This window comes from Phanerochaete carnosa (genome assembly GCF_000300595.1).
Source record: "Phanerochaete carnosa HHB-10118-sp unplaced genomic scaffold PHACAscaffold_11, whole genome shotgun sequence".
NCBI lineage: Eukaryota > Fungi > Basidiomycota > Agaricomycetes > Polyporales > Phanerochaetaceae > Phanerochaete > Phanerochaete carnosa.
The window spans coordinates 875,069-884,611 of record NW_006767638.1 but is presented as its reverse complement, the minus strand read 5'-3'; the positions used below and the strand labels follow the sequence as shown (position 1 = coordinate 884,611).

The 9,543-nt window shown below is 56.3% G+C and overlaps 4 protein-coding genes across 4 annotated transcripts in view; 1 reads left to right on the top strand and 3 right to left on the bottom strand.

Moving 5' to 3' along the window:
- Positions 1-19: 19 nt before the first annotated feature.
- Positions 20-708, bottom strand: PHACADRAFT_213511 (uncharacterized protein; the record flags this gene model as incomplete). Its single annotated transcript, XM_007400818.1, has 2 exons — positions 407-708; positions 20-348 (listed from the first exon to the last, which is right to left on the bottom strand). Coding segments are annotated over exons 1-2 (594 nt in total), but the record flags the coding sequence as incomplete, so codon positions are not given.
- Positions 709-968: 260 nt separating this feature from the next.
- PHACADRAFT_213510 (uncharacterized protein) lies at positions 969-2,738 on the bottom strand. Its single transcript, XM_007400817.1, has 5 exons — positions 2,285-2,738; positions 2,208-2,228; positions 1,844-2,157; positions 1,322-1,797; positions 969-1,271 (listed from the first exon to the last, which is right to left on the bottom strand). The coding sequence occupies exons 1-5, from the start codon at positions 2,715-2,717 to the stop codon at positions 1,187-1,189; spliced, it is 1,329 nt and encodes a 442-aa protein (XP_007400879.1). The 5' UTR covers positions 2,718-2,738; the 3' UTR covers positions 969-1,186.
- A 616-nt stretch (positions 2,739-3,354) lies between these two features.
- Positions 3,355-3,918, top strand: PHACADRAFT_263977 (uncharacterized protein). Its single transcript, XM_007400816.1, has one exon. The coding sequence runs from the start codon at positions 3,366-3,368 to the stop codon at positions 3,750-3,752; it is 387 nt and encodes a 128-aa protein (XP_007400878.1). The 5' UTR covers positions 3,355-3,365; the 3' UTR covers positions 3,753-3,918.
- Positions 3,919-4,352: 434 nt separating this feature from the next.
- The window catches only part of PHACADRAFT_152721 (uncharacterized protein), a 7,057-nt gene continuing 1,866 nt past the window's right edge, over positions 4,353-9,543 (bottom strand). The window contains exons 3-11 of the mRNA XM_007400815.1: positions 6,962-8,824; positions 6,584-6,906; positions 6,259-6,529; positions 5,937-6,009; positions 5,735-5,880; positions 5,234-5,676; positions 5,006-5,176; positions 4,818-4,952; positions 4,353-4,762 (exon numbers count right to left, since the gene is read on the bottom strand). Coding sequence (XP_007400877.1) covers positions 4,654-4,762; positions 4,818-4,952; positions 5,006-5,176; positions 5,234-5,676; positions 5,735-5,880; positions 5,937-6,009; positions 6,259-6,529; positions 6,584-6,906; positions 6,962-8,824 — 3,534 coding nt within the window. The 3' untranslated portion in view covers positions 4,353-4,653. The remainder of the gene's footprint in view (positions 4,763-4,817; positions 4,953-5,005; positions 5,177-5,233; positions 5,677-5,734; positions 5,881-5,936; positions 6,010-6,258; positions 6,530-6,583; positions 6,907-6,961; positions 8,825-9,543) is intronic.

Sequence of the window (9,543 nt, the reverse complement as noted above, 5' to 3'; positions counted from 1 at the left end):
ATTGTGGTGCCAACTGAACCGGAGTCGTCTGCATCTGCAAGGCACTGAAATAACCCGTAGGGTATACGAGCACCACGGGGTGTACGACAACCGGCAGGGCCACGGGCGGCAAAGCAAGCGAGACCGACATCGACGCAGTCCTTTCCGTGACGACACCATTCGCCTCCGGAAGCGAGGGGACATCCGGAGGCGATGCATTATCCGGCACGCGGCGTGCTTGGTTCTGTTCCTCCTTCTGTGAGCGCGCACGCTCTCGGACGCTAGGCGGCTGGAGCTCGCAGTCGCGGAGATGGACGAGGCAACGTGAAGTGTCGCAGGGTATCCAGCCCGCGTCCGTGGCGTTCCACACTGCCAGAGCATCATGAGTACGACAATTTCCGACGACATGAGGGAGACACACACGCACATTCCGCGACAACGAGGTCTCTCTCGCGAACAGCTGCGAGCTCGCCTCGCTCATACTGCTGCGTCTCGACGCGGACGACGTCCTCCACCCGGGCTTCGAGACACCGCTTGCACCAGACCTTGACGCGGGCGTTGCGCTGTCCGGCGCGTACCATCGCACATGGGTCGCCCGACTCGTAACGGACGTGGTCGGCAAAGTACTCGCGGTGCCACGCTCTGCCACCACGCTTACGGCGACAAGGTCCAGGTCCAGGGGATGACAACATGGTCGGTGATTGCTGGCAGCCAAGTCCAGCTCTGTATATATACTTGAGAGACATTTATTAAATCAGAAAACGACGTTCATACATCAACTGTCTGGCAATATACATGTCAATAACTTGCAAGGAGTCCACTGTCGTATGAACGCACATATGAGCCTGGGATTTCGGTGGACATGACCAGCGTTATTGGTACCCTAAAACCCCAAATATTAGTATTACCGTGAGAGGTTTGCGCATTGACAGAGTCCTGGCATTCGTACCAACGAGGTGTCTACGAACATTATCAATGCATCTCATGCTTCTCGCGACACCCGCCATGAAAGCTCTTACCTGAAGCTTGAGGCTTCGTCCACATAACATATACTATAGTTTGCGACAGTGACAACAGGACAGAATCTACGTGAAGTAAACAAAAAAATGCATTGAGTGGGTATTGATGGATGAAGGTAAATTGGAATGTATCGTATACGTATGGTAGGGAATTATCTGCTGTAATATTCGAGAAGAGGGCGAAGGGCTCATTCTGGCGCCTCGGGTGCGGCTTCTGCGGACCCGGCTGTGCGCATGAGGCGACGCAGATGCGCAAGCTCTTCCGCGAGATGTCTGTGCGGATACATTAGCACGTGGAAGTAAACTGAAGCTTGTAGACGCACTTTGCTGTCTTAATCGCCCCCTCGCTCTCCCGATTTGACCTATCGACCTCTGCCCTGAGCCGCGCCACCTCTTCCTTCAGACCCTCCTCAATCTCCTTCGTCACTCGTAAGCTGTCATCCTTGAGTCGCACCACTTCCTTCATTCCGCGCCCCTCCTCCTCACGCTCCTTTCGCACTTCCTCAATCAGCTTCACGTACTTCTTCTGCACCTCCTCGGCCTCGCGCCGCATCTTCTCCTCCCGCTTCCGCATCTCGTCTCGTAGGCCATCGTGATCCTGCTTAAAAGACTCCACGAGCCCTTTCAGCGAGTCCCGCAGCGTGACATATTCGCGTTCGCACTTCTGTGACCGCATTTGCGCCTCTGCCAGTGCCGCTTCCATCTCGCGCAGACTCTTCTTTGACGTCGTTGTCTCCGTCTTGAGCTGACCTTTCAGTGTAAGTACCTCGGCTTCGGCTTTCCGCGCCCGTTCCAGGACCTGCGCACGCTCAGTGAGATACTAGCACACGGCGACAGGGACGCACCTCTTGCAACAATCGTTCCTTTCGCGCCACGACATTATTCAAGCCCTCATTTTCTAGTCGCAAGCGCTCACGAACCTCCTTCAGGTCCTCAGATTGTCTTGTCAATTGGCTGACCTGCCGTTGACTGAGCCGTAATTGCGCTTTTGTGTTCTCCAGCGCGTTCTTAGCATTCAGCACGCCCGCCTGCAGGTCCGCCAGAACCTTCGTGGTATTCCCCGGAGCGAATGACGACCTACGGCTTGGTGATATGAGTTGTAGCGACGAGATTGATGATCCTAATCCTGAATCTTCCTCTGCTAATGCGCGAGCGTGTCCTTCGGGATAGTGTTAGGCATAGCGAACGGAAACGGGCAACCTTGCGTACCGACAGACGAGACGGGGATTCCTGGCACAACATGTCGACAGTTAGCGCGATGGGTGTGTGTGGAGGACAGGACGTACGACTGAGCGTACGCGTCGGGCTAGACACACGTTTACTAGGCGACGTCAAGGGAATGCCTTCTCGTATGCTCAGGGGACTCTCCTCCATGTACGAGCTAGGGCGCACGTTATTCGCGTTCGGTCGCGGCAGCGGAAGGCTACTTTCGGGCCCCGCGAGCCCTGATAGAATCTCAAACGACGACCGACGCTGCATCTTGATCCCCGGGCTTGAGCTGCCTGAAGACGGATTGTGTGAATTCGAGCGCCCAAAGGACGGGGACGGGTCGCTGTCGAGTTCATCTGGAGATATTGGTGGTGAGTTTAGGATTCCGGGAGGGAGAGGTCGCGGACCGCGTAATAGATTGTTCTCGAGGTTATGTAGCTGTGCTTGCTGCTGCCGGATTGTATGTTTAAGTGTCGACATCTGCGTTCGGATGGCAACTGTAGAGGGCATGATGAGTACACATAGCAATAGGTCATAGTCAAAACAACAGATCGCGGAGACGGTGACCCTGGCATGCATGCATCTTTGCCCAATCGCGCACACCGTGACGAGATCACTGTCTGTCCAACATGAATTACGACCACGACACGAAGAAACTATACATCTTGTCTCCATCTGCTACAGATCGCCTTGCCTTTCTCTGCGTGAAATCAAGTAGAAGAGGAGACTCGCTATATTGTAGTCGCAGTGCGACGCCTCGTGGAGCTCTTGCAACTGCCATAGACGCGGGCCTCGTAGAGTCGAAAGCTCGATGCGCCATCGAGACCTGTACAGAATGAAGAATATTGGCAGATGACACGTACCTGACTCGTCCTGGTAGGTTACTATGGGGCTCTGTGAGCGGCCGGTCATCGAATTGCGCGATGACGGTCTTGACAATGGTCTTCCTGGTCGTGCCGGCGAATTGAAGTACGGCGACGACATAAGCTTTATGCTTCAAGTCTTGACAACTTTAAGGAGCGTGGGTTGCGAATTTCGAGCGAAGGCCAGCCGGTAGAACGTCGTAGTCGCGGTCGAAGCGTGCAAGCATGAGCGTCTGCACCGTCTGAGACACCTTACTTACCTCGGCGGCTCGCGCTTTGAACACTCTCCTGCACCATGCTCGGTCTCCGTCCTGCACTTGTATCTGCTCGCTGTCTTCGTCGCTCTGGTGCCTTCAGATTTTCCACTCGCGTATCATGTCTGCAGAGGCCTCCAGCATTTGCTTCACCCGTAGTTCGAGCGTTCTCTGTTTACCATCCGCGACTCGAGAACGGAAATGAGCCTGGCAAGAAACTAGGGAAGGTTACCGAGACACTGCACGAGGACATTTACACCATTCCGAACCTTCTCACAATCTCGCGCATACTTGCTTGTCCTGTGCTTGGCTACGCCATCGTCCAGGACAACTTCGTGACCGCGACCGCACTACTCGTGTACGCCGGCCTCACTGATCTGGTCTGCCTCTTCACTTTCTCTCTCGCCCCGCGAAATATCGCGTTCTGAGCATTACATTTCACTTTATTTGCGCTTCCAAAGGTCGATGGCTGGATAGCAAGGCGATACAACATGCGATCCGTCCTCGGGACAATCCTCGACCCTGCGGCGGATAAGACACTTATGACGACACTGACCGTCACACTAGCGATGAAGAGCCTCATACCAGGTTTGTGGCACGTATATTTTCGTTTTTCAGCACTTTCAACTACCCTTCTCAGTACCGCTCGCTGTCATTATCCTCGGTCGAGATGTCCTGCTAAGCCTCTCTGCGTTCTATATTCGGTATACTTCACTACCGCCTCCGGTGAGTCTATACATGCACACATGCGCACCACCTCTGACGCCTACGACGAGCAGAAAACTTGGACACGGTACTGGGACTTCTCAATACCCTCTGCCGAAGTCCATCCGACAAGCATAAGCAAGGTTCGGCCGCTTCAAAGTCGGCCGATCGGCTTTGCTCACTGAACCGCGCATTGTAGGTCAACACTGCGTTACAGCTGCTTCTCATGGGCGTGACAACGGTCAGTCCGCTGCTCCCGTTCGATCTCGGTATAGGTTTGCAAGCACTGCAGTACGTCGTGTAAGCATGTCCATGAACCGCTTGCTAATATTCTCCTAGGTGGACAGTAGGCGCAACGACAATCTGGAGCGGCGCATCGTACCTCTTCTCCAAGGGCACCGTCAAAATAATTCGGCCAACAAAGGGATCACCTCCATCCTCATGAGGTTTGCCGGGGTTCGTGTACTTGTCCCGCACGGTTAATCTGCTGTGAAGGTATTCAACAATTTCTGGAAAGCTCTAATGATACATTTATGCTGGATGCTAATGTAACGCCTGTCCCACACCCAGAGACATGTCCGAACATACAAGAGAACATATAACAAAGAGACATATCAGAATAAATTAAGCCGAAGCCTTGGCGCGCTCTTCCCGTGCCTTACGCACGTCCTGCAACGCAGCGGCGATCGCCTGCTTTGCGCTGCATTCTAGTCGCCATGCATCACTCGCATGTCTGTAATTGCGAGTTAGGTTTTAACATACGAAGACAGCAGAAGATGACGCCTCACTTCGCTCTTAGGGCAAAGACGATAGAGTGTACAACGGTCTTGAGCTTGCGTCCCTTTCGTGTTGATTTGGCAGAGGTGTGAGGCAGCGTTCCCGGGAAGCCAGTTTTAGCAATTGCTGCTAGAATCTTTTGCTCGCTGGGAGATAGTTCGGTCAATCGCGGCACCACTTGCGGTATAAAACCACTCACTTGCGTTCGCACCGAGCCAGAAGCACAAGGAGGTACTGCTTCTGGTAGCCAAGGTCAGACCGCAGCCCCGACTCTCGCGTCCATTTGGCCTTGAGATACTTGATCTGAACGATCAAGCCCTTGCACTCATTCTTGTGCTGTGCTTTCAGCGCGACAACCTGCTCGTTGTCGCTATATCTCCCAGTCAGCCTTTGTATCTCGAGGACAAAATGAACGTGATGAACTTACACCGCATCCGCACAGACATGCCGCTTCCACTCGTCGCGTGCTGCACGCGCCCGCTCGCGTTGCTCCTGGACCTCCTCCTTGAGTACCCGGATCTGCGTCTGCGCCTGTTTCTGGGCACGCTCCGCCCGCGCAGTCGCGTCACGCCGCTCAGCCTCGAGCTTGTCCTTCTGGGCGCGAAGCTCGCGCAAGTCGCGCCCAAAGGCTTCCGCGTCACGACGCACGCGTCGGAGGTCTGTCTCGAGCGCGGCGACCGTGCGCGCCAGGTCGCCTCGTTCCGACGCCGCCCGCTGTGTTTCCGCCTCAGCGCGCTGCAGCTCACCAGTCTGCGCCGAGATTGCGCGCCGAAGGTCCTCGATCTCGAGCAGGTGCAGGTCGAGCGCGTGCCTCCGCTTGTCATGCGATGTTTGCGAGGTTGCGTGACTCTTGCGCAGTTGGTTGACGTTCTGCGGCGAAATGGGTAGAAATTAACAAAACCTGCAGAGAACGCGCAGGTCGCCGTACCTCAGATGCTTGTCCGAACTGCTTTTGTAGCTTCTTGTGGTCAGCCACAAGCAAGGAACGTTCGCGGCGCAACTGTTCAATCGTCTCAATATTCTCGGCCACCTTGCTCTCCAGCAGACGAGCCTTCTGCTCAACATTCGAGTTGGCTGATTACCTTCTTAAGCGCCTCGTGTCAAACGGACTAGAAAGATTAAGGACATACCACGGAGCTCGCCTTCCAATTCTTGATTCTCCTGCTTGATGCGTTGGAGTTCTTGGCGAATATCGGCCATGTCCTGCACAAGGGTGAGCAGCGTGCGCACAATGGACTGCGAACGGCCTCACCGATTCAGTGCGGCACAACTGAAGGACAACCTCCTCCTTCTGTCTCTCGGCCTGACTCTGCTCAGTGGTGAGAGCGCGGAGCCGGGCGCGTTCCACTTTGAGAGCTCCCTCGAGCTCCTCTACCATTTGCCTGGCGCGCTCAAGCTCCTACCCGGCAAAGATAATCAGCATCGGGACTGGCCTCGGTATATTCAACTTACCCCCTGAGTACTAGCCTTCGTACGATCGGTGTCAGCAAGCCGCCTCATGTCGCTCTTCGCCTGCCGGACCTCGAGGTTCAAGCGATTAGTAGTATCTTTCAGGGAAGCGTTCTCGCCCAAGAGCTTGCGACGCTCCCCGTCCCACTGTTGCTTCATGTTGGCCAACTGCTCTGTGACCGCCTTCAGGTCGGCGCGCAACTTCTCGCTAGTCTTCGTCGGTGGGGTCGGCGGCTCAGATACCTCTTCGATATCTCTTGGGTCAACCAACGAGCTGAGGTATGCTATCAGCAACTCGACCGTCTGGCGATCGTCACCGAACACACACCTTTCGTCTGCAGAGCGCATTTGCAACGACAGCGTGTCGACCTTGACGCGGCACTTCTGGCAGCGTAGCTTCTCGAGCCTTTGAACGCGACGCTCCTCGCGCCGTGAGAGGCGACCGACCTCATCCTCCAATGCGTGTATCCTTTCTCGGGCATCTTCGAGCTGCTTGGTCAAAGACACGACGCCGAGGCCCGCGTCCTCAAGCCTGTCGATCTTCTCGTCGATGTCCTCGTTCGCGCGCTCGAGCTCCTGCTGTAGCCGTTCGATCTCGGCGACAAGCGGCGCAGCGGTGGCATCATGAACCGTCGTCTGGAGCCATGAAAGCTACACGATACAACATAAGTACGCGCCCCGATGACCAAATTGCTAGATCACATACGTCTCGCAAAGGCCCTCCCGGTGTCTTCGGGCTCTTCATGGTCATGTTCAAGACGGCACGGTGGAACGGCGAGATCCCGTTCGCACTCATCTTGCCCGATGCGCTGACGTTGGCCGAGTTCACTTTCATGGCTTTGAGCCGCTCGAGCAAATCGTCGCGCTCTTGCTCGAGCATCTCGATTCGCGAGTTTTTGGCGCGCTCCATCGCCTTGCGAGCGGGTGACTGGCTCACGAGCATATTCAGCCGCGCAATCTCCTTGTGGGCACCATCGAGTTCTGCTTCCAGCACGTCGATCTCGGCCTGCATCTCAGGATCAGGCACAGCCTGTAGCTTGGACGCTTCGTTTCGCGAACGGGACCGGTCGAGTTCACGCTCGAGGCCGGATACCTTGATCTTCAAGCCGTTAATTTGCTCCTCGTCGTCCCGAATCTTGTGCTCTGCGGCGTCGAGTGCTTCCTCGAGCTCGCGCGCGAGCTCGGCCGTCCGTTCCGCCTCGGCTTCGAACTTGCTGCTCTTCTCCTGCTCCTGGTCCAGAATGGCAGTCACTGTCTCGAGCTTGTCCCGAGTTGCTGCGAGTTGCTGTTGTAAGGTGGCAACACGCTCAACGGCAGCGTTGGCATCTCCCTCGAGCTGCGCAGCAAACGCCTTGTGCTGCTGAACTTCGTGACGCGCAGAATCGACATCATCCTGCAAGGATTCGAGGCGCTGTAAAGTCTGCGAGAGCTCGTCCGACTTGACTTGAAGCTCCTCCTCCAGCTCCACGACCAGCTTCTTCTCCTCCGCCAATTCTTTCTCCATGGCGTCCATCCGTTCATCCGCGCGTCCAGCCTCTTCCTCGAGCCTCTTTATCAGGAGGTTCGCGTTCTTCAGGTCGCCGAGTACCTTCGCAACACGCTCGTTTGCCGCGTTCAGCTCTGCGCCCAGATCCTTGCCGCTCTTGAGCGCGTTCTCCGCCTGCTCGACGCGTTCCACGAGCACATCGCGTTCTACAATAACCTCGGCCAGACGCCTCTCGACATCCCGGATCATCTGTCCTTTATTCTTGTCAGCAGTCTCAGCGCGTTGCTCCGCATCGTGCAGCTTCTTGTCAAGGTCCTCGACAATTTCCTGCACACCCTGCTCGACCTCCGTCATCCGCTGCTTGAAGCGCTCCTTGTCCCGCATGCGCTCGTCCCGCTCCTCCTCCAACGCCCGCTCTGTGTCCGCCTTCTCGTGCCCGATACGCTCGAGCTCCTCTTCCATCTTCTCAACGAGCTCCTCCATCTGCGCCTTCTCCTCAACCCAGGCGTCTTCTACGACAGCGCCAAGGCCGAGAGGACCCGCGCTGATCCTGCGTCCACCACCCGACTGCCTTCGGCGTGCCGACGCCGCGCTGGAGCCAGGGCTGACCTCGGTGCCCGTCGCGTCGGACGCACCGTGTTTCTCCTCATACGCTCGTAGCTGCACGACAAGCTGCTCATTCTCCTCCTGGAGTTTGCGATTTAAGCCGTGCAAGTAGTTATTGAGCTTGCCTGCGTTAAAGCGGCCGACGCCATGTCCGCGCTCACCGAGCCCAATGACGGGGTCAAAGGACGCGTTCGCGCGGGCATGTGTCGTCAAGTCTTGCGACGACGCGGTCGAGATGAAGGACGCACGGTCGAGGCCGCCGTCGTAGCCGACAGGAGACTGTGCCTGTACTTCTTCGCTACCAGAGTCTGACTGTGCTTGTGCAGTCCAGATTTGAGCTAACGGGTGGGAAAAACGTGAGTGCATGGATAGATGTGCGTGGAGGCCTGGTGTGATACCAGCGAAGGCAGCCGGCAATGCGGCCGCTGGCGTCTCAGGGACATCGTTTCCGACGTGATGAGGGTGAGGAGTGGGGTGCTTGAGGCGAGGGCGCGCAGTCGAGTTGATAACGGACAAGAGAAAGGAGCGTTTGTGAGCATTAGGTGTCGCAGGATCTTCGCGGTGATCGCACGCCCGCCAGGTAGCCTCGTCCTGGTCTTCGTGGGTACCGCCTTGTTCAGAACTGCTGAGTGGGTCTGGTGGAGTTGTGCTGATTGGAGGCCGAGCTGGTGGAAGCTGGAAACGCGCACGGGGACGAGGGAACGCAGGTGTCGGAGTGAACATGGCAGAAGGCGCAGGTGAGGAAAACGCAACAGAGATCACAGGAGATGCGCGGCTCTGTTGGAACTGGTTTGGGCCATGTGAAGCACTGCGACCGAAAGGCGTCGGGCCCTCTTCAGACGAAAACGTTGGCTCTCGTTCGTCAGTCTCAGCTACACTGCTCGCTTGTTCGGTGTGCGCTTCAGTTATTTGAGTAAATTCTGCCTGAGGCAAGGACCTTGATGGCGATGCTATCTCGTTGTCCGTAGCTTGCTCATATGCCCTTTGTCTCAAAGGAATTGCCGTCACAGGCGATGTATTCGTGGAAGGTGGCAACGGAATGAAACGAGCGGGCATAGCTGATGCGGAAGCCTGTCGTGCAAGCATCGGGGACGCAGTATTCGAGCGTGGAAGTGGAGCAGATGGCGCAGGAATAGGTGACACAGGGTTGGATGGCAAGGACTGGGTGTCGTGAGGGGTAGAGTTCGAAGTGGAGG

What these genes read in the sequence shown, in the direction of transcription:
- PHACADRAFT_213510 (XM_007400817.1), bottom strand. Translation starts at nt 2,717, where the DNA reads ATGCCCTCTACAGTTGCCATCCGAACGCAGATGTCGACACTTAAACAT. An exon ending in CCCGACGCGTACGCTCAGTC is followed by an intron (nt 2,229 to 2,284) that starts GTACGTCCTGTC and finishes ATGTTGTGCCAG; the next exon opens with GAATCCCCGTCTCGTCTGTC. An exon ending in AGGAACGATTGTTGCAAGAG is followed by an intron (nt 1,798 to 1,843) that starts GTGCGTCCCTGT and finishes GAGCGTGCGCAG; the next exon opens with GTCCTGGAACGGGCGCGGAA.
- PHACADRAFT_263977 (XM_007400816.1), top strand. Translation starts at nt 3,366, where the DNA reads ATGCTCGGTCTCCGTCCTGCACTTGTATCTGCTCGCTGTCTTCGTCGC.